Here is a 22772-nt window from a genome sequence, read left to right as displayed (position 1 = left end):
TTTTATTTTGATGACTGCATTTAAAGTTGTAGGTTTTCCTCTAAGTATCGCTTCCGTCTCATTCCATAAGTCTGGATGTCATAATTCACATCTAACCATTTGTGAGTCTGTTGTGGAGTCTTGTTTAGCTCGGGCCTTCAGCTTTCAAATCTGGGGAAGGTTTCAAACAACTTCTTACACATGATATGTTTATTTACATTCCATTAAGAATGTGCTCTACAGGATGACAATTCCTCAATACTTGTAGGAATTTCCTGGGTGACTTAACAAGTGGTCAGTTTCCATGAACGTCCTCTGTGTCCCAAATGAAGACTATTTCGTTCGCTGTCCACTGGGTGAAGAGCTCCACAGACCTCACCTCATCCTACGTTTCGACAGAAACGTATCCCAAACCTCGTGTGAGGTGGGTACGTCCACGGGCTTCTATCCGTTGCTGCTCAGGGTGCTATGATGTCATGCTGGCCCACGATCGCTGCCTTCTTTCTGTTGTTATGGAACGCACTCATTTTTACCAAAGCTTTTCTCCCTTAACTTGAACTTTGGCTGATCTTAGTATCATACCAGCTTTCTTGCAGATGATTTCTACTTTACCTTTTTGTATCCCTCAACACTTTATTTCAGTCCTCTTTCAAACACTTAGAAAGGAACGATGGGGAATTCCCAGCAGACCTCCGTGTACCGACTACCGGGCTTGAGAGCCGTCAAAGGGAGAGGCATCCCCCCACTGGAACGCCCCCAGCCTCCCAGCGGCACGGCGCCTGCATCCAGTCTTCCTCATTCGCAGGCAAGCGTTTCCGTTTTCACTGCATAGATGCCATAGACGATACTGTTTTTCATGTTTTCATCCTTATTTAAGTAGTATCATATGCTGTGTATTTTTCTGAATCTTGCTCTTTTTTTGCCTAATATTATACTTGTGAGATCCATCCGAGTTAACACATTTAATTCTAGGTCATTCGTGTTCCTGCTGTACAGAAACCACAACACACTCTTCCTATCCGTGCTTGTGACAATGGGCATCGCTGGCAACACCCAGTTATTTGCTCCTCTAAGGAACATTGCAATGCCATCTCCCACGCCTCCCGTCTCCTTGTGTGGCCCGGCAGGAGACGCTGCAGAGCACAGACCCACAACAGGAAGCACGCATATGCAAGTTCTAGTTATTAGATTTTATGACATTACTCTACCCCAGTGGGCGACCAACCCAACGAGCATAGAGGAATCTCCATTTCTCCACATCTTCCCTAAAACTTGGTATTGGATTTCTTAACTTCTGCACCGCTGACGGGTGGAGAGGTTGTCTCGTGGTGGGTCTAACTTGCATCTCAAGCAGCACTAGTAATGGTTCTCACAGGCTTTTTCGTCAGCCCAGCTTCCCCTCCTGTGAGATGCCGCAGGTTTACACTCTGTCTCTCGCTAGGACATTGTCTTTTCTCTTTGACTGGCAGACCTGGACACGTCAGTGATTATTCTAATACTGTGGAAATGTCTTCTCCAAGTTTATGACTTTTTTAAAACCTTTTCATGGTGTCTTTTGATGCACAGAAAGGTCTATTTTAGCCATCAAATTTGTCAATGTTTTCCTTTATGATCTGTGCTTCTTGTATGTTAAGAAGGACTTCCCTACCTTGAGTTGGTGCTGTTACACTCCTGTGCACCTTCTAAAATTTCAGATTTGCTCTTCACATTCAGGTCTTAGTCTACAAACTCATTTCAAATATGGAACAAAGTAGGACCCCATTTCCTGTTGTGTTCTGTGGTTAACCAAATTGTCCTGTGCCGTCTGCAGTCACACTTCACGCTGGAGCCCAGACCCCATGAGCACAACATACGGTGCGTGTGTCCTGAGTATGCACGTGTGACCTTATGCCCGCTGCCTTCCTCCTCCCCAGGGAGAAGCCTATCCACTGACAAAGCTCCCCTTTCTGAATATTCATCTGAACCCTAACCCAAAGGAACCCGCTCACCCCTACATGGAGTCCTGGCTTGAGAAGTATTCCTTGTGATCTCCTTATTTACTGCAGTAAAAGTTTCCGCTGTGTTACACCCACCCCCGGCTGTGGTCTCTTCCTGTAAGTCACAAGCAGCAGATCCACATTAGCGTGGTGAGGGTTTTTTATCATGGTGATTCTAGACTCATAAAGCCAGCCAGTACCTTCCTTTTTGTCTTTTCTGGAGTCATCCACATACAACTGGAATAACGTCTTTCTTAAATTTTCATAGAATTCACTCATAAAATTACCAGAACATGGCGGCTTGGGTAAGCAGATTTTTAATCATTCAATTTCTGAAATACTTCAGGTCTTTCATTTCTTCGTGGGTTAGTGTAATGTTATTTTTTTTTCTTCTAAGTCGTTGGTTTTACTAAACATACGGAGTCTGTGGTGCTTTCGGCGACCGGGCGGTTGGTAACCCTCCGCATTTGCGTTTGAACACGGCCAGCTCCCCCTTGTGCTTGAGTCCCGGCTCTCTCAGCCAATATGCTGGGGCCATGGTGGCCCGACACCAGGACTTCACATTCCCTCCCCGACCCTCAGACTGTCATTCTTCTGTGGGGAGACGCTTTCTAGGGTCATTTTTAAGATTTTCTCTTCATCACAACACATCTAGGTTTGACATTACTTCTGTTCATCTTGCTTGGCCCCCCGAGGACTCAGCCCTCAGACTCGCCAGGAACAGCGCTGGCAGCCCCCTCTCTCACCCGACATGGGAGCTTCACCCCTAAGTCCCCCCACATCTCCCAGCTCACCTGCCCTTCCTTTGGTCGTGTCTGGGGTATAATTTAACCTTTACTTTTCTATTTACGCAGCAGTAGTTTCCACACCTAGGATTTCTACTTAGTTCTTTTTCATATTAACTTGCTCTTGGTTCTCAGGTATTTTCTTTCATAATTTTGTTTATGGGTTACAAGTTCTCCCTCGACCACCACATGGGTCTCAGTCACCTGTGCCATGCTCTTACTCCCATTTCTTCAGGAGCGAGCTCACCTTCCGACTGCAGGGGTCGGCCCTCTTCATGGGGTTAGCATCACCACGGATCAGTCTGCACACTCGCCATGAGCGGACCTGATGTTATTTTCTTCCTGGTCACACACTCTCCCTACCCCTTCCAGCCCCGTTCAGAAGCAAGAGCACTCACCATCCTGGGGTCTCGGGCCCTGGCCCAGCACCGTCCATGGAAAGTGCAGGCCTGGCCTGGACAGCCATCTGCCCCTGTGACCTTCTCGGGCTCCTCTAGCCGTGGTCACCTTCTCTCAGCTCTGCTCCTCAAAGGGTCACACACCTTCCCCAGCCCCTCATCGGGCAGGCCACACAGCAATGCTTCCAGCCCGTCTGCCTCACTCAGACCACAGCCCAGCAGCCCGGTCTCCGCATCTCTCCTCACTGTTCCATTTCCAGCCACAGTTTGTTTTCTACTTGGCTGGCTCCTTTGAATTTCTAGATGCATTTATTACCTCATTGCTGTGTTCCAGAGCAGAGGGGTCCGAGGTCCAAACCAGAACACCATCTGACTAGAAGAGCCCATCAGTTTCCTCTAAATTTGGCTCCCTCTTCCCCTCTGTCCCACACCACCACCACTAACCGACCACATCCCACTCCCTTCCTGCAAGAGAACAAAGCAGAGCTCTGTGGGTCACGTCACCTCCCTGCTTTGCGAGCCTCTGAGACAGTGCCAGCCGGACGCAGCCGCTTGGCCTGGCCTGGAAGGCCCGTCCAAGCTGACATCCACCAGCCCCAATCCTTTTGCCACGGACCCCGTGCCTTTGCTGCCCTGACCCTACTCACCTTCCTACCGTGGTGTCTGGACACATTCCTGCCGAGCCTCCTTGCCTGACTTTCGAGATCCCACAGGGCACCCCCGGTGCCCCACAGCAGGAAGGAGCTCCTTCCCATCACCATCACTGAGCAGAGCGCACTGAACAGGAAAGCTTGTGGCCGCCCTCTGCAAGGGGCCCCAGCTTGGAGGCCAAGGGCAGCCCCAGAGGCCAGGGGCTAAACTGAGACCCCAGCCTGAGCACACATGGCCTATTGGGCTTCCCTAAGCGTCATCCTGGGCAAAACAACAACCTGCCCCGACCCACTCAATTGCAAGCATGGTGTCGAAGGAGGCTTCATAAGACAGAAGCATCTGGCACTATCCTACCGGTGGGGCCAGGCATAGCGGGCACCAGGGGCACTGCAGCCCTGCAAGGGGGCAAACGGCTCAACCAAGAGAGTCTCCAAAAGGAAACCCCTCCAAGAGGGCAAAGACGGCCTGAGTGACAAGGTTTGCCTCACAGATGACTTGGGCCCAGAGCCTTGGCTTCCCCAGGAGCCGTGGCAGGCACCTTCTCCAGACACAAAAGAGAACTAAAGGACCCCTGGGCCTGACAGACAGGAGGGAGAAGCATGGGTGTGCTTTGTTGTGTCTTTCACAGAGCGTAAAAGACAGCTGGGACTCTAGGTCCTAGGCGTTGGGGGACACGTCGGTCGCTTGACGCCCAGTGGCCACAGGACCCTTGAGTCCCCCAGGGAACTACACATGCTTCTTGGGACCCAGTTTCTCTCCAGACCCAGGCTCTGGATTTGATGGCAAAGTCCCAGGGACTGGAGACCTCCCTAGGCTTATCTCCCACTTGTTCCCTTCTGGGGAACAAGTTCTGTCTGAAACGTTGGCCATCCTGGGGGTGCAGACACTGACCGGGAAGTCTGCCTTCCCCTAGGCCTGGAGCCTTACCTGGAAGACGGTGAGAATGGCTGCGGGGAAGGTGTCAAAGTTTGTTGTTGGGGTTTCATCGTTAAAGTTGAACCTGAGAAAAACAAGAAGTCCTGGGAGGAGACTGCCCCATCAGGAGCCAGGGGACAGGCACCTCAACTTGCAGTGCTGTCCCAGGCTGCGGGTGGGCTATGTGCCTGGCACCCTCGTCCCCCTGGGGGGACCTCCAGGCGGAAGACAGGCGGAGGGGGCCCGGGCAGCAAATTGCTCCGAGCTCCGCCTCCCCGGAGGGAGCCCAGCCCCCAGCGACCCGGGCCACTTACTGGCCCCCGAAGAGCTGCATGCCCAGCAGCGCGAAGACCACGATGAAGAGGAACAGCAAGAAGAGCAGGCTGACGATGGACTTCATGGAGTTGAGCAGAGACACCACCAGGTTCCGCAGGGAGCTCCAGTACCTGTCAGGCAGGGGGTCCTGTCCATGCCGGCTGCGCCCACCCGCCTGCCCACGCCCCACCCCGGGCTTCTCACAGTCACCCCTGTGCCTTCCGGGACCTCCTGAGCTCCCGGACCCCACACCTGGAGCCCAGGGCACATCCCTGGAGCTCCAGACCCCTCCCCTGGGGGTTCCAGGGGGCGGCCGACTCACCCTCATCTCCCAAACCTGCCCATCCCTCTGCCTGGCGGAATGGTGCCCACTCCCTCTCTACCCCCAACTCCCGAGCAGCTTCCGGGCGCCTCCACGAGGACGACAAGGGGAGAAGCAGCTGCAGCAGGTGATCAGCCCACGACCAGCATAACCCAGTGTGAACGCCCCTCCCCCGTGGGCCCAGGATGCGGCGTGGATGCGGGGTGGCACTCTAAGACCATCTCCTGGCGTCCCACGGTGCCCAACCCTCCATCGCACTCCCACAATGCTCCTGGAGGCCAGAGGCCACATCGCCGGGTGCATCTCATGCACCAGGACCCAATGGCACACAGGTCCCACTGGAGTCTGCGGTAGGCTGACTGTCGAGAGCTCACTCGCTGGGTGACCGCAGGTCCAACCCCTTGCCCACGTCTGAAGAGCTCCTCCCCAGAAGAGGCGGGGGCACTTTGCCTCCAGCCAGCTCAAAACACACTACACACCCGTGTCTCTGCACGGCAGTTCCACCGGCCTGGGAAGGTGGGTGTGGCAAGACAAACAGCAGTCACTGCACATCCCTGGGCCCCCAGGTCCTGTCCTCCCAAGTGCCAACAGCACAGAGGCTCGCCTATCTTCCATGGGTTCTCCTACGAGGCCCTTGAGGGTTCACGGAAGATGGGCTGGAAAACTCTGGAAAAGCCAGCCCACCTCAAGACAGCAGCCTGGCTTCTGGAAGGAATCAGAGCCCTTCAAACACCAGTCCCCGCAAGCAGGGTGAAGAGTGCTCTCGCGGTCACCTCACGGCACGGGGACATGACAGGACTGGCTGCATGGCCCAAGAGACGCCCAGCAGGGTTCGTGGACCCAGCTGGGCCCAAGTCTTGCCCCAGACTCTCCTGCAGTGACATCATTGTGTCCTCCAGTGGTCTCAGGCTGGGATTTAAAACAGACTGGAAGAGACCAGAATTCCCCTGTACCCTGGGGAGATCCGTGGGGTTCTGAGAGGTCACTGCAGGGATGACCTAGAGCCCCAGGGCCCCATGCACAGGCTCACTGCTGACAGTTCTTCTCCCTGGGTCCTGCCACTGGCAGAGCTGCTGGGGAGACCGCGTGGAAATTGGGCTGGAGCGTGTGTGGGCTACGCACTCATGCAGCAGGAGTCCAGGATTCAGGGTAGGCGTGGTCCCTGCTGTGCTGTGTGCCCACCGCCCCGACCTGCTGAGTGCAGGGTGGCCTTTGCTGGGGGAGACGCGCCCCCTCTTCCCAGCACTAGAACCCTGGCAGAGGGCCCGCACCCGCGCAGGAGCAGCATCACTCTGCCGCCTTGGCCTCAGCCCCGTCGGAGACAAAATGGAGCGACTGGCATCCAGGTTATGTAAGGGACCCAGTGGGATAGAACAGAAGACACAGGCCCGTGGCTGTCGTCCTGCCACCGCTTCAGCAGACCGCGACAGGCACAGGGCAAGAAAGCCGGCCTGGGAACGCAGCCCCCAAGGAAGCCCCGAAGGGACCAAGCTGGCTCAGGGCAGAAGGTCAGAGTCCTTTGAGGCCTCCCTCCCTCCCTGGGGTCGGGGCTGACCGGAGGGGGCAGACTTGGGGCAGGATGATGGGAAAAAAACTTCCACGTGATCATTTCTTTTTTCTCAGTTGACGATGAAACAAAGTAGAAGGGACTGCTGGTTTCAAAAAGGGAGAGTAGGAAGCTGCGGGAAGCGAGCTCAGGAGAACTGGGGAGCCTGCCGGCAGCACGGAAGCCTGCAGAAGCCTGAGCACAGATGCGGCCCCCACGGCCGAGACAACCCGCGCTGGGCGGGCGCTCAGTAAACTCTTCCGTATTTAAGCCAATTACAAGCACAAAAAGAGATTCCAGACAGCTGGGTTCGAGGCCAGCACCACACGTTCCTGGTAACAGGCGCCAGTGCGGCTCAGTCTCAGACGTGACCTGTGCTCCCCATCCCCTACCCGGGAGCACACGGGTAACATACTTCGTGACTTTGAAGATTCGCAGCAGCCGGAGGGCCCGCAGGACGCTGATCCCGAAGGAGGTTCCTGGCTTGATGGCAGCCCAGACCACTTCAAAGATGCTCCCCACAATGACCTGTGTGGGGGACAGGCTCCGCCTCAGGACCACGCCCACTCGGCCCACACCTGCACCTCTGCAGGAAGCACCTGGGATCTCGTGGGAGCCCCCACGCACACGAGCTCCCGCTGCCCTCGGGGAGCACGCCCCAGGCCCAGTGCTCACCTGCCCCCCAACACGCCCAGCCTGGACACACCACAGGCACGCAGGAGGCAGAGCGAGGGTCGGCCTACTGGTTTCCCAGCCAGCCTGCTGCAAACCCGATCAGCGCGCGGCTCGGAGAAACCGGTGACTATGCCAGGACCATGGCCGCGGCCACAACCAGAGACCCCCATGTAGTCTACCGCTGGTCCATTAACCCACATCTCTGCTCGGGCAGGGGCACTGCTCACGGGTCCCCCCACATCCACAGCCCCCTCTGCATATGTCTCCACGTTGAACACAGGAGCATTGTTGAGAGCACAGCTGACGTCCTGCTGACAGCGACCGGCCCAGCAAGAGGATGGCCCAGCAGCTGCACCTGGCAGCACAGCACAGGGGCCAAGCTTGCCGCCGGCTGTCCTCGGTGAGCCTGGGCCCCTCCAACAGGCACACAGCAGCCAGGCGTTGGTCTGGGGCTCGAGCTCACTGTTTCCTCAATCTGTGTTCTTAGTGTGGGTCATGAGACGGCCCCTGAGATGGCCCATAGGGATCCCCACTACTTGGTACCCCACCTTGTATAGCCCTGTCCCTCAGGGATGGGTTGGACCTCGTGACTCACTTCCAGCAAACAGAACTGGCGGAAGTGATGGGCTGTCACCTCTGAGACTCGGTCACAACGACTGGCTTCCTCCTTGGTGCTCTCAGCACTGCTGCAGCTCCCCAGCTGCCATGATGGAGAACATGAGGGAGCCTGGGGAGAGGCCCCCGTGACCAGGGACTGAGGGCCGTTGGCCACAAGCAGGAGCTTAGGTGTGAGCTCCCCGCCCCAAAGAGCCTATGGTTCCTACAGTCTTGTGGGAGACTGAGAGCTGGGGCCCCTGTTCAGTCACACCTGACTCCCCACCCAGACATGAGAGAGAACCAGTGTCAGTTGTTTTAAGCCACTAAACTTTGAGGGAATTTGTTAGGCATCAAGAAAAAAACAATACACATTTTGGAGACAGAAGTGGGGCGCTCTCCAACGTTGGAGTGGCTTTCAGAGCCAGAGAATAGGCATGGAACTGCACATCAGTGAGCCCAGCGTGTCCATGGGCTCTGGACAAGGAGGGACTGCAGAAAAGCGGGCAGAGCCCTGTTGGGTGCCAGCAGGAAGTTCGGCCACACCGCTGCCCACAGCTGTATGAAGAGAACAAAGTTTGCCGCACGGACCGGGAGGTCTCAGAGATCGCCAAGCAGAGTCTGCCGGTGCGACCTGGGGTCCTGGTGCTGCCCATAGCCGGTGTGGAGAAGAGGGCAGAGGGCAGTGCTGTCCGCCAGGACCTGCCAGCTTTGGAAACATTCTGCCTCTCCAGACAGCAAAGGGTGTCAAGTTAGGCAATGGCACGGTCCAGAGGAAGCCAGGGTACAATGGCAACGCCCTGGGGGCCCAGCCCCACAGAGACGGCCCCGGCCATCAGCTTGACAAGAAGCAAGTCCTCCAGGGCACTAACGTGTGCTGGCCTCAGCCATCTCAGCACGGACACTGCATGGGGAAGGGACCGTCACAGGAGTCGGGGTTGGGGGAGCTTCTGTCAAGTGGAAGCCAGAAGGGTCACAGCACACCCACAACATTCTGAAAAGACTGAGCTATGCAGAAACATCACCAGCTTGGGCTGAAAGGGACACCGACAGTACAAGACAAAAAAGTGGCTTCGGATTCCTCAAACTCTACCGGGAGGAAGTGGGCTGAGAGAACCACCCAGCTGAAGACATGTGCTCACTTCCCTGGAGCAAGGTGATGCACACGCCAAAACCAGAAGCCCAAAGGGCATCCCAGTCCTTCAGAACTAATCTCAGGACCTCCAACTTCTCCGCACCGGATTCCTGAACAGCTGTGGGCCAGAGACTCCCTTGTATGTCCCACTGTCCCCTCTGAACAGGAATGCTGACAGCAGCCCATCTGGGCCATCTCATCACCGTGTGGGTGACAATTTGTCTCTCTAGTTCCATGGGTGCACAGATGGGGAGGGACTGGGCAACTGTTCGTGGGGCTCCCCGACCACACCTGGGCCTGGTGTGGATGGAGAGACTCCAAGACAACCCCAAGATGGGAGGCAGCCAGGGAAGCGGGAGGACATGGGTGCCTTTTACATCAGGAATGGCCAGAGTGTGGACTGTGGGCCCCAGCAACCCTGTTTCCTGGGGTTCATGTCCCTGGGTAGTATTTCCCACCCCTTGTCAAACGTGGGCTGGGCCAAGTGACTCGTTCCTGACAAAAAGAATATGCAAAACTGATGGGTCGTCTCTCTGAGACTGGGTTTCTGTGGCTTCTGTCTTGGGTACTGTCAGTCTCTCTCTCAGATCACAAGCTGTCACATCATAAGGACATTCAGGCAGCCTGGGGAGAGACCCACGTGTTGGGGACTAAGGCCACCAACCACATGAGTGAGCCTGGAAGCTAGTCTTGAGTCCCATCAACAGCCATGTGACGAGCTTGAAAGCAAATTCTCCTGCCCTATTCAATCCTTGGAGTGGCCGTGTCCCAGCTGTCAGACACGCTGTGACCTCGAGAGACCCTGGGCCACAGGCACTCAGATAAACCAGGCGTGGACCCGTGACCTACAGAATAAGTGAGATAATACACACTTACTTTATGCTGCTAAATTCTGGAATAGTTTGTTCGCCTTGGCACAAATCATTCCCACATCCTGGGATCCCGTTAGTTCAAACCAGAAGACAAGACACATTTATAAGGTCAAGGGTTCTTGGTGATCTCATGACCCTCGCCAGGTCCCTCTGGCCTGTGTGCACCACAGCCTTTCCCCATGACGAAGCAGGGGACAAGAAGCCATCTCAGGAAACATCTCAGGGCGCACCCTGGGCAGCCACGGCCCTACATCCCCACAAGGTCTGGCTGTGCTGCATGGTGACCACCTGCTTCTCCAGGGCCAGAACCCCTGGGTCCACGCTGCCTCCTCCACAAATTATTTGGGCAGCGACCTCTGCAGCCCCTTGTCCACAAAGTGGGCATCCTTCGGAAGGTCTAACAGCCACAGACACAGTGTTCCGTCAGCCCCACTGACGCCCTGTCAGCATCGCCCTGAATCTCCACTGACGGGAAAAGTCAGCTTCGCTGTGAAGCTCCAGTCGAAGATTTACTTGCACCTGCACCCAGGCTCCCTGGTTCCTCAGGGTGCTGCAGAGGCAGGAGCCTTCCTCAGAGCGAACAGCCACTTCTCACTGGGGCCTCCCCTGGGTCGGAGCTCCTCCCTGGGCTCTGGGCACGGTAGCAGGGAGGCGTCCATGGCCCTCGGCCTGGGAAAGCCTGTGCAACCTCCTGGGCTTTGTCCCAGGGAGTCTTGGGAACACCTGCTCTGAGGCCTCCCTGACCTGCAGAGGTTGGTGAAGGGACCCAGGCCAGCACACACGAGGAGGGCCAGACCATCACGGCCCTGTCAGGCCGCCCCTGAAGCCTTTGTCCAAGCCGCCCAAAGCCAGATCTATAGGACAGTGAGGGGTTGGGCTCACAGCCCCCTTGAGCTCTCTAGGGACACTGAGCCATCTGGGGAGCAGGGCCACACTTGAAGGCTGGTTATACCAGACACAGATTCTATGGACAGAATCAGGGGTGGGATGGAGGAGGTCCTGCTGCTGACCCCTCATAAGTCAGAGCCTGAACAGGCCTCCCCTTGGTCCAACGCCCCTCCCTGTCCCTAGGAAGCCTTCCTGACACACACAGGGGCACCGTACACTCTGCCTCCAGGTCCTGAGGGCCAGACCCCAGCATGCACTGGGTGCAGCCCAGTGGGAGGGAGCTGTGTGCACTCTCAAGCAAGGAGGAGGCTGTGTGCACTCAAGCAAGGAGTGGGCCGTGTGCACTCTCTACAGCCTGGCCCCAGCTGGCACCGCTCACAAGGCTCTCACTCACCCCAAAGTCGAAGCAGTTGAATGAGGACCGGAAGTAGCTTCTGGGCCCCAGGCCATACATCTTCAAGGACATCTCTGTGAGGAAGAGACCCAGGAAAACAAACTCTGCAAAGTCTAGGAGAAGCCGGAGAAGAGGGGGATTAGCTCTCAGCCTCCTCCCACCTGGCTCCAGCCCAGACTGGAGGACACCAGACCTCTGGGCCCTCCCAGGGTTGAGCCCTGCAGGCATGGTCTGTGGCCCCTGAGCCCAGAGATCTCTGCTCCAGAGAACAGTGATCAGGGTCGGGACTGGGAGGGGCACAGAGAGAAACTGGTTCCAGTCTGAAATAGGGTGCATGCCCAGCACCTACGGCCCAGAGACGGGCTCCACAGGAAGTGAGGTCCTGGGACTGGGCTCAGGAGTAAGGACTGGGGCCACGCAGCACTCCCCGGAGAATGGCCCACTACCCATCCCTGTGCCTGCAGGCCTGCTCCCCGCCCCGGGCCCTGAGCACAGTGGAGACCCTCAGTGTCCTTCTCAGAAGCACCCCGTCTTTCCACAAGACACCTCCTCAAAACCCCCACACCACTGTGTTTGGTCTTCATCTCATTCGTGTGTCCACCTCCCCCCCGAGCACTGCCTGGCCCGGCCAGCATGAGGCTCCTGGGAACCGCCAACGCTTGCCGCCCCCTCACTCTGAGTCACACAGAGGCTCCCGCGGGTGCCTTCCCCTTCCTGCAGGCACCCCCTCCTGCCTCACCCCGGAGTCCTGTCCCTGGCAGTGTGGACCCTCGAGGGTCTCAGGACCAGGAGGCCACACTGGACCTGAGAGCAATGCTGGGAATTCCAGGCACACAAGACACCAGCCCTGGCCCAAGTGACACGGCGAGGACGACCAGACAGCAAGAGACGCAGCCGGCTCTGCCCTGGCCAAACCCGGAAGTGCAGGCCGCAGAACAAGGTCACTGTCTCTGATCCTCCTCCTCAGGGCCTGGGCTGCAATCAGCTTGCTATTTCATACAGTGGCCCACAGGCCCCGGGGCCTCTGGTCCCCGAGTGCCAGGGGCCAGGAAAGCAGCTCAGGACTCGGGGCAGAGCCTGCGCCCGAGGGTACAGGTCATGAGCAGGAGTGGACGGCAAGCTTCAGGGTCCAGTCACTGGAAAGTCACCAACCCACCCTTCTGGGGCCTCTGGCAGCCAGACCAGTGGGAAACTGGAGCTCAAGCAGCTTCTGATAAAACAGACAATAGAAGAGGGTACCCCACAGCTCTGGACCCCGACATCTGCTTTCTTCCACCCCCCTCCACCAAGCATGACCCTACAAAGACCCAGCAGCCACAGCCAGGGGCGGACCTACAGTAGCCAGACTCCATGAGAGCAGAAAACACCAGCCCACCGCCCACACACAGACACACAGTGATCTGTATGCCCCCAGGTCTCAGCTGTGGGACCCCTACTACCCCTACTCTGGCTTGAGCACAGGGATAATCACGCCCAGCCTCTGAAGCCAGCCAAGCACTCACTAAGGCACTGAGCCAGGCTAAAAAGGAGAAGGCACAGATGACTCCCTGGAGAAGCTGGGAAGCCGGTGTCCCAGGCATGGAAGCCCACGGACCCAGGCAGAAGAGCCCACTGCAGCCAGGCCTGCACGACTGACACCTGGGCTGTGCTGAGCAGCAGGCATGACAGGGGTAGGGAGTGCCACCCTGCCCCCAAGTCCAGCTCAGAACACCCCAGCAACCCGCACAGATCCCAGGCTCCCGGCCACCGAGGCCCAGAGCCCTCCACCCAAGGTCACAAAGCACCTGCCCCATTCAGAGGGCTCAGATCCTAGAGGAAGAAGCCACAAAGACGGGACAGCCCCCGCCCACATGCCAGACCCTGGAGCTCCGGCAGTCCGGTCACTGGTCTCGCTCCCAGGAGATCCAAGTGAGAGCCGTGCAGGGAACCAGCACTGGAGGTGCCAATGGTAAGACGTCCTCTGAGGAGGGGAGCAGCCGGAGCCAGGAACCACCCAGTCCTGCCTGCTCTTCACTCTCTCTCGGCGCCATACGATTAACCTCCCCTCCGAGGCCAAGAAGGGGTATGCATTCGTTCACTCCTGAATAATTGGTTCAGCTCTCAGAAGCTGGTGCTGCTCTGAACTCGCAGGGGAGACAGAGCGGACCCTTCTCTCTGAGCCGTCACACGCCAAGGGGGGAAGCAGAGGCAGAGAACGGACAGTGTTTGGTATCATCGTAAGAGAACGCGGGATGGAGGAGAGGGCGCTCAAGCCTGTCTTGTGAGGCCAGGGGCCTCAGAGGAGGACGAGGCCCAACGGCCAGCTGCCTCCCTTCCCTCCTCCCCGCTGAGCTCGTCTCAGGCATTCTGGTGGGCACGGGGGGGCAGGGGGAGAATCCTGGAGGGACAGACAGCAGACATGCCCAGAACCCATTCTCTGCAGGCTGGCCAGTCTCAGGGCCAAGCCCTCTGGGGAGCCCCAGGGAAGCTAGTCCTGGTGGGAACGCCCCCCCACCTCCGCCCCTGCCTCTGCCTCTTGCAAGACCTGCCCTACCTGGCTGGATCGGCCTTCCTCAGCTCTAGCCCAGCTGCCAGGGACAGAGCCCAGGGCATGCAGCCCAGGCAGGCCAGTGCTGCATAGACCCACCTCTGCCCTAGGTCATGCCAATGAATTAGAAATTCCCGGGGAGCCACAGAGAAGACAAGGCAGCAAGGGGAAGGACTCATGGCCAAGGATGCCTGTGGCCTGGCCCAGCCCCTGGGCAATCTCAGCCCATGCTCAGCTGGCAGACCCCCAGGAAACCGGGAGGGACCCCAGGGCTGCCAGGGCACCATCAGCTTCTTCCATGGGAAGGAAAGGCCTGGCGAGGAAGCCCCGGGAACAGCCACACCATGGGCCAGGTCAAGAGGAAGCCCCCCTCCCTTCTCCCTACCCAACCCCCAAGGGGGAGGAGACTTTGTCCTGAGAGAAGTACTAACCTCAGTCCCAAGCAAAGTCCCCAGACACCAAAGGACAGACCCCAGGACACAGGGACTAGGGGCGAGAGTGGCTGTCACTTCACTTTGCTGCCCTGGGGACCCCGAGCCAGGCTGCCTGTCGGGAGCGCCCAGGGGACCCCCTGGCTTCTTCTGCCCCTAATCCTTCCCCTTCAGACAGCAAGAGCTTTCAGTACAAGTCTGGGAAACTGCACCCCAGCTGCCACCCCCCTCCCCATTTTCAGGTGGGCCATGGAGACATCAGTCCGGACCACGTTAAGAACACTGCCTGGGCGCCCCGAACTCCTGCTTAGGGCTGATGGGCTCGGCGGTCTGACGGAGGGGAGCGCAACTGGCCCGGCAGGGCTGGGACTCACATCCAGGAGGCTCTTCTCTGGGAGAAAGACTCTCTTGCCACGTCAGCTGGCTTCAAGCACACCGGGCTCCCATGAACAGAGCAAGGGGAACCCAAAATAGGCCATGTGTCCACCTCAGACCCAGACACCAAGCAGGGTTACTGTAGCTAACCCCGGGTCCCAGGAAGGCAGAAGGCCTGACCCGAGCCTGTAAACTACTTGCGAGCCTTCGTCTCTATAGCTTTCATGAGGTGGGACCACAGACCCCGACCAGGCTCCCCATGGCCTGCAGAGCCCTAGCGTATGAACCATTGGTCCTAGAAGGTCAGCCCTGGTCCCTGGAGAGGGGTTACCTTCCTCCTTTCCTCCTTGGAATGTAGCCAGGGCCAAAAGAAGCCATGACTCAGATGCTCGTGGCCTGTCCTTAGGCTCACGGACATGGGCAAATCAGCCCTGGTTAGGGACAAAGAGCAAAAACGGCAAGCAGCCCAAGAGCCCACGAAGAGCCCGAGAAGGCAGGACTCTTCCTCCGCAGGATGCCAGGGAAGGGGCTGCAGCCTCCGGCAGACTGGAATGAGGGGTAAGTCCCCCAATCCATGGGCCTGAAGCCCTTCCCAGAGAGGACACAGGACCCAGGGCCCAGCTCAGGCCAGCTCACCCCACTGCCCCAGCGCCCTGGGCCCTGCCTCATTTCCCAGCACACTGACAGGTGGGTTTCTAAGCCGTTGCAGTCATCTAGGCCTCCCGGCACCCGGGGTGGGCAGCTCAGGCCTCAGCAGAGGCCCTTGGAGGCACGCCGGTCGGCGCTGGGTCCTACCCAGGGCATTCCAAGGCGACAGGCTGTGGACCGGGACCCCCGGGCTGCAGGTGCCAGCCGGCTCGGGAGGAGGTGAGGGAGGCCGGGCCGCAGCTACGTACACAGGGCCGTGGTGAGTCGCTGGGGCTGGTTGTAGTGGACCACGGCCACACAGAAGGTGTTCAAGGCCACCACGCACAGCACCACCCAGTAGAAAGTCTGCGCCTTCACCACGCGGCGGATGAAGAAGCGAAACATCTTCTCCTTCCTGCGGAAGTACGACGAGCCGTCCGTCTTCCCACTCTTGAGGCTGGCACGGGCGAATGGGGACCCTGGGGGAACAAGGGGCTCACTGAGGACACGCTCGCCCTCACAGACGTGGGCCCCGTGGACACACCCTCGAGGACACGCTCCCCCAGGAGAACACCTCGCAGGCCCTTGGCCCAGTCACGTTGAGCTCAAAGCCCTGGTTCTAACCACAGGCCCTGTGGGCTCCTGGCATTTGGTCGCTTGCCCGGCAGTGGGTCCTGACCCCACCCCTGTTCACAAGTGAGGGGACCCAGAGCCTTGCTGGTCTCCATGGTTACCAGGCTCCAGATGGTCTCCAGCCCCTCCGGGCCACCTGCCAGTGGTCCCGATGCTCCCAGGCCGTCCCAGCTCCTCTGTGGGCCTTGAAGAGCACAGCGGCCTCTGGCCCCCTCACACTGCAACTCAGAGATTGGCAGCCACTGGCTACCTGTCTTTTTCAAAGAATTTATTTATTTATGACAGAGAGAGGAAATACAAGCAGGGGGAGTAGGAGAGGAAGAAGCAGGCTTCCCGCAGAGCAGGGAGCCCGATGTGGGTCTCGATCCCAGGACCCCGGGATCACGACCTGAGCAGAAGGCAGGTGCCCAAGCGACCAAGCCCTCCAGGACCCCTGGCTACCTACTCTCCAGTACTTCGACTAGAACCCAGCCAGCTGCTTGGTTTGCAGCTCGTCCGAGGCTGTGCTCCCAGAGTGGAGACAGAGGCGAGTGTGGCCCACAATGCCCAGCACAGGCTCCAGAATGCCTATGCGTTAGGCTCCCACGGCTGCCCCTTGTCTCCACGTTCCCACTGCCATGGCTCTACCATGACCCTAAGCATGGAATGCTCCCCACGCCAGCCCCTCTCCACAGCTGCCTACATCCCAGCTTCACATATGTTTCTGCTATCACCCCCACAAAACACTCTTTTCTGGGCACTCCTTCCGAAATCAGATCATTGCCCCCCCAGCAATAATCCCACCATCTGCCCCTGGACTGGCTCATTGACCTGCTCTGTGCCCAGCTTCCAGGCCAGACAGCACACTCCGTGAGGACAGGACAGGACGGGGCTTCCCGAGAGCCCATGCGCTCCCTGACAAGCAAGTGAGCAGGCTTCCTGGGTGCTTGGCAGTGGCAAGTGTGCACAGCTCGGTCTCTCAGGACAGTCCATGTGTCTGCAGCACATCACGGCCTCTCTAGTGCTTTCAATAAGGGCCTGGACCTGTGTGAGCCTCCAAGGGTCCAAGCCCAGTCAGCTTGGGCACCAGGCCCCTGGGTGCAGGGGTATGGGGGGGGCGGGACACACAGACTCAGTGGGACAGTAATAGCATTCTGGGGTTGGTGTTTTCTTGAATTCAGTGAAATGAGGACTGGCCCTGAGGCCTTGGGAGAGACTGATCAATAAGCTGACAGCTATGTCGTGGGTAGACGCTGGGACCGACAGCCACAGGCCCAGAAGGAGCACTTTACAGGACAGGGCCAGCAGCCGGCCCTCGGAGCAACCTTGCAATGCCTGATGCCACGCCCCATCCACACCCACGGAAGACACTGCCCCATCACAGCCTCCTGGGGAAGCCAGGACACAGCCTCACGTTCCAGGCACCAGACACTGGCCACCAACAGTGAGAGTGACCTCACTGCACAAGGGCTCTGGGCCTGCTTTCTTGAGGCAGCAAAGTGCCAAGGCCACAGCCAGACACACCCGCTGCCTCCTCAGAAATAAGGCCCAGAGGGAGGCAGACAGTGTGGACCAGGAGGGACCCACACACAGGCAGAGCCACACACACACCCTGACCATCTCACTCTCAGAGAAACACCACACACAGAGTCACATGGGTACACATCTGTGGACACACACAGGGCCATGCTGGGAAGGAGGGGACGTGTGTGCACACACGTGTGGCCTGTGAGACAGGCAGCAAGTTCTCCAGGGTAGGCCGCATCGCCCTGCCCATCTCGCTTTCTGGGCCATGCCCACCAGGAACCAGGGGGCCCTGCCATGGGAAAGGCCTCCCGCGAGTGCTGTCTTCACACGCCCCCCGTACCCACATGCAAACAACCACATGCTTCTTCACTCAACAAGGCAAACCCAGACAGAAATGTCCTTGGCCACATTTGCACAAAACCATGCACACCTACTTGGCTCCTGAAGCCCTGCCTATCTCCCAACACACTCCAAGGGACAGGACTGGGACTACCTCTTTTCACGCTGTGCATTTTCCATATTTAACTTGATCAGTGTACATTCTTTCTAAACAAAAGGCTTATTTCAGGGGAAAAGATGTATCGTCAAGCTAGGAGAAATCAAGAATTCAATCAGCCTGTGAATGGCAGCTCAGTCGGGCATTAGTAAGAACAACGGAAAGCTGTACACAGCGTTTGGATTTCCTGCCATCACGTCCAAAAGAGGAGCTTGTCCGTTAGTAGAAAGTCTTCGCTGGCCTGTGTGACAATCCCAGTCCTTCCAAAGACACACACAGAGCTTGGGCCTGAGTGGCAGAGAGAGGACAGAACGGCTGAGATCCATCCCCACCCTGGATGACCCCACCCGTGGCCCCTGAAGGGATGGAGGAGAAACGTGTTTCCCTCCAGCTTCACTGTTGCACTCGCCAGCGTGGAATGATGGAGGCGACGATGGCCAGCAAGCCCTGGAGACACAAACCCCATCACCTCTGCCCATGGCATGTGGCCTCACCCCGTCATAGCCCAGAGATCTCTTTCGAAACAGATCCTGGTAAACCAGACCACGCGGCTCCTGTAGGGCTCAGTGAGACAATGCCGGCCACATGGGGCTCAGCCACAGGCGCCAGAGACAGCGAGGGCAGAGGCTGACAAGCCCAGGGCCCGAGACGCCGCCACCCTCAGCTCAGGCAGAGGAACAAAGGAGGCGCCGGGACGGGGAAACCCAAGCACCGCTTCTGTCCTCCCTGCCCAGCCCCACACCTGAGCCCGTCCGAGCCTGCTGAGCCCACGGGCCCTGCCTGCCAGGGACCCAGGAGGAAAAATCAGCAACATCCCAGGGACTCAAGGACAGCACCAAGCAAACCACGTAAAACTGAAAGGAGAAACTTTCTGGAGAAAAAATAAAATTCCCTTCAGCAGAGGAAAGGAAAGGAAAGGAGGTTCACTCTCAGAACCCAGACTAGTGGCCTGAGGGCGGAGCACAAGCCACGTGTTGAACAAGGGGAGAAACCCTGAGGGACAGAGGGTGAGACCTGCAGGAGCAAAGTGGGCGACAGGCATGAGATAAGAGGGATCCAGGTGCAAAAAAGATGCGAGGACGTGAACTCATTGAGAAAAGCCCCCCGTGAGGGAGGGCCCAAGTCCCTGGGGCAAAGGAGGAGCTTCTGATCCAGAACCGGAGCCACAGCCCCCAGGACCTCCGTGGCCCCCAGGACCTCCGCAGCAGGGGGACAGCGGGGACAGTGTGACACCGCAGAACAGCAGGGGCAGTCGACACAGAGGCCTCATGCTGCGGAGAGGAGGACACAGGACAGTCAGTAAGGAGCCAGACACCTTGTGTAAGAAATTACGAATGTCTTAAAAAAGCAAATCAAAATAATTTAAAAAGATGCACCTACTAAAGATACAAGAGGAAGTCATGACATTCAAGAAAAGCTAGAGGAAAAGAAGTCTACAATCAGGTCATTTTACGTGACCTCCTACAGATGAACCCTGCACAATCCAGTGTAATAACAGGCAGACAGACAGACATTCCAGCAACGAGCAAGCAGCAGGAGCAGGCTCAGCGCGTCCCGGACGGCCTCCAAGGGGTCAGCACCTTCCTGCCGCTGAGCCAGACTCCCAGCTGGGCCACCCGTGCCCCCATGGGGTTGCACACATGTGGCACACGCTCGCTGGACTCCGGGCGTCAGCGCCCAGCCCACCCTGAGGCACACAGTGCCCCACATCCCCTGAGGCCCACGCCCAACTGGCCAGCAACGCTGTCACCTTCAGGCTGTCCCTGAGTCTGGCCACCAGACACCCCATGGCTGCCATTGCGGGTCTGATCCCTACAGTGGCCTCGGAACAGGCCCTGTTTCTGCCCTTCCTGCCCTTGGGGCTCCCCTGCACCCGACCTGGAGCCGGATGGCATCTCCTCTCTATAAAATCCCCCGCAGCCGGAGTCCCTGCGTGTCCCTCGCCTTCCACGGCCTTCTGACCCCCAGGCCACTCCAGTCCAGCCACACCGGACCCCCAGCAGGCCCCACGTGTGCCACGCTCCTCCCTGCTTCAGGGTCTTCTCGCATGTTGCCAGAAGGTTCTCTTCCTCGGAGCGGACTCTCTCATGTCCTTCCACTTTACTCGAAGGCGACCTTTCCCCAGGGGGCCTTCAGGGCCTTTCTCATGAAAACCCTGAGGCCCCTGCCCTCCAAGCCCCTGTCGGGTTTTCCCTGTTGCAGAGGCGGCTAGGACACACAACACCCTTTCCATGGTCCCCTGCTGGCGTCTGCGGCTGGCACTGCAGGGAAAACCCGAAGAGGAAGGGGATTCCCTGATCCGCTCCACCGGAGGCCCCCGTGCGGGGAACAGTTCCCTGCACGCCGTCGGCTCCCGTCAACGTCTGCGGGGCCAAAGAGCGAGCATGCAGCTGTGTGCGGGGGGATGAGGAGCACTGCAAGAGAAAAGCGCAGGCGACTCTACAGAAACACGTTTGAAATGCTGAGAAAATGGAAGGTTTCCTCACATGGCAAAATTTATAAAACTGGCCCAAGTTCTTTTTACTTTGCGCTCAGGTTTTGTCTCACCTTTAAAAAACACACTATTTAGGTGTTATTTAAGTTATTCTAAGCCATAGAAAAAGACTTTAAAAAATCTTTCCAGTTAATTTTACAAAATCAGAATAAAAATCCTAGGTAAAATAGAAATAAAGGGGACCCTAAATATTGCAGTCACATGATAAATTTGTGAAAATTGTAACAAAACTCAGACCCACAACACACATTAGTCTCTTACTAGCTAGCAGACGCAAACCACCCAACAGAAAAACGGACAGGGTGTATGCGGAGTCGCCAAACCCAACTTGAGAGGGAAAACCAACATTTAAAGAGACTCCAGGTCACGAGCAGTGAGTGCACGAGAACGGCAAACCCAGGGAAACGTCCCTTCAGCCTCGTCGGACTGGCCTCCAGCCAGCCGGAGTCAGAGCATCTCCCGCGCGCCCGGAGGGACGGTGGGTCCACGTCCACCCACAGGACAGAAGCACTGCAGGGAAGGACAGAGGTCGACAGGGCTTTGTTTCGGCAGCACTTTCCAGACAAAGATCAAAGTACTTAAAAATGAATGACTGGCCATTGACACAGAGCAGCCAAACCAATTCTTGTGACCCCACGGAGCACCAAACGAGAATCAGAATCAGACTTCTGAGGGGAGTGGTCTCCAGAAAAATCTGTACGAAAGCATTTCTGTGACATGCAGAGATCTCAACACTGTGTGTGTGTGAGCACGCGTGTGTGGGTGAGGGGCAGGCAAGTGATCTGAGAAACAGGCACAAACCCCACGCCACTGACACGCGTTTACTGGGCCTGTGTGCGGAGAAGATAGAGACGACCGATGGCAGATGACCGATGACTGGCAGATGACAGACCAGGAGACACCCCAGATTGACAGCCAGATAGAGAGACAGAGACGGAAGCAGGTTGGCTGGTAGGTAAACACCTCATAGAGCTGTCTCACGAGTGTGACCCCACCACGAGGAGCAGACCTCTGCCTCAGGCTGGCTCAGGGACTGCGGGAGATCATGGCCGCCTGACCGTGTCCAGCTCGGGGCTCGCAGTGACAGGGCACCGCCACGAGGGCCCTTCTCCACCTGCCGAGGTGGAGACCCACGGCCGAGCCCTCTTCTGCCGCAGACCTCAGAGAAACAGGGCATTTATTGAGAAAGGGCTGGCATGTCTGGTAGCAGCCTCAGGAAGGGAACTAAGGCAGTCCGTGTGATTCAATGAACCAGAATTCTCCTGTCACCGTTTGAGAAGACGGAGACGAAGCCAGAGGCCCAGGAGCATGGAAGACGGGGGCTGGGTAGGAAGATGGCCAGAACCCTCTGTCCCTACAGTCGGTGACACACATGCAGACCCTCTGCCGTGGGGTGCGGCCAAGGCTCTGCGACTACCCGGGCAACAGCAGAGCCGAGGGCAGCCAGGGCTGCACTGCCGTGAACGAGCCGCGGGACCCGGGCAGCAGGGAGGTTCCTGGAGCCAGACACGGGGCCCGCCCCTGCTGCCCGGCTCTGGGCAAGAAAGCTGAGTGCACACCAGAGGGCAGAAGGCACCTCACATCCTGCCATCAGGAGGGACACGGGAGAGTAGGCAGCAGGGAAGGAAGGGGACCCCAGCGGGAGAGGCAGGAAGCTAGGGGCACCCACTACGCCCAGTCAGAGGACAGACCCCGTCCCGCCGGGCGGGCTGCAGCACACTCACCGACCGCGCACAGGTCGGCAAACCGGTCCTCACCCTCCTCGGCGTGGATCAGGTCGCTCCGGCTCTTCTTGGCGGCTGCCCTCTTCAGCACTGCTTTAAACAAGTGTGGGGAGAGGGGCTGCGTGAGCCGGCACCCAGCTGCACGTCCCTCAGCTGAGGGGGCAAGGGCCTTCCTGGGGTCTCCTCCCCGGGCCCCCGGGAGCCCCTCTCAGTCTTCAGGGCAAAGGGGAGAAGAAATTCAGAGGCGAATGCGGCCGCTCTGCCTTTTCTCAGCGATGACGTCAGTGGCTACCCCTGTGTGGGGCAAGGCCAGGCTGCAGCCGACTGTCCCCACAGCCCACCCCGAGGCCAGGTGAGAGCAGAAAGGTCGATCAGGTCTGCAAACGCTGAGCACAGACCAGCTCAGTGCCCCAGATGCGGTTCAACGGAGGCTACAGCAGACGCGGCCAATCCCTCTGGCCTTGGCTTTGGTGTAAAGAGAGAACAGCCTCCCTGCCCCCGGGCCTGTGCCTGT

At 58.0% G+C, this 22772-nt stretch overlaps 1 protein-coding gene across 1 annotated transcript in view; it reads right to left on the bottom strand.

Annotated features, from left to right (window-relative positions):
- The window catches only part of CACNA1B (calcium voltage-gated channel subunit alpha1 B), a 143807-nt gene that overhangs the window by 99913 nt on the left and 21122 nt on the right, over window positions 1–22772 (bottom strand). The window contains exons 9-14 of the mRNA XM_032865594.1: window positions 22259–22348; window positions 15675–15884; window positions 11446–11558; window positions 7303–7415; window positions 5019–5150; window positions 4717–4789 (exon numbers count right to left, since the gene is read on the bottom strand). Of these exons, the coding sequence (XP_032721485.1) occupies window positions 4717–4789; window positions 5019–5150; window positions 7303–7415; window positions 11446–11558; window positions 15675–15884; window positions 22259–22348 (731 nt within the window). The remainder of the gene's footprint in view (window positions 1–4716; window positions 4790–5018; window positions 5151–7302; window positions 7416–11445; window positions 11559–15674; window positions 15885–22258; window positions 22349–22772) is intronic.

The sequence above is a fragment of the Lontra canadensis genome, unplaced genomic scaffold, assembly GCF_010015895.1.
Source record: "Lontra canadensis isolate GAN:19392208 unplaced genomic scaffold, GSC_riverotter_1.0 scaffold30, whole genome shotgun sequence".
NCBI lineage: Eukaryota > Metazoa > Chordata > Mammalia > Carnivora > Mustelidae > Lontra > Lontra canadensis.
Note: the sequence above shows the minus strand (reverse complement) of the source record. Positions and strands in the feature narration are given on the sequence as shown.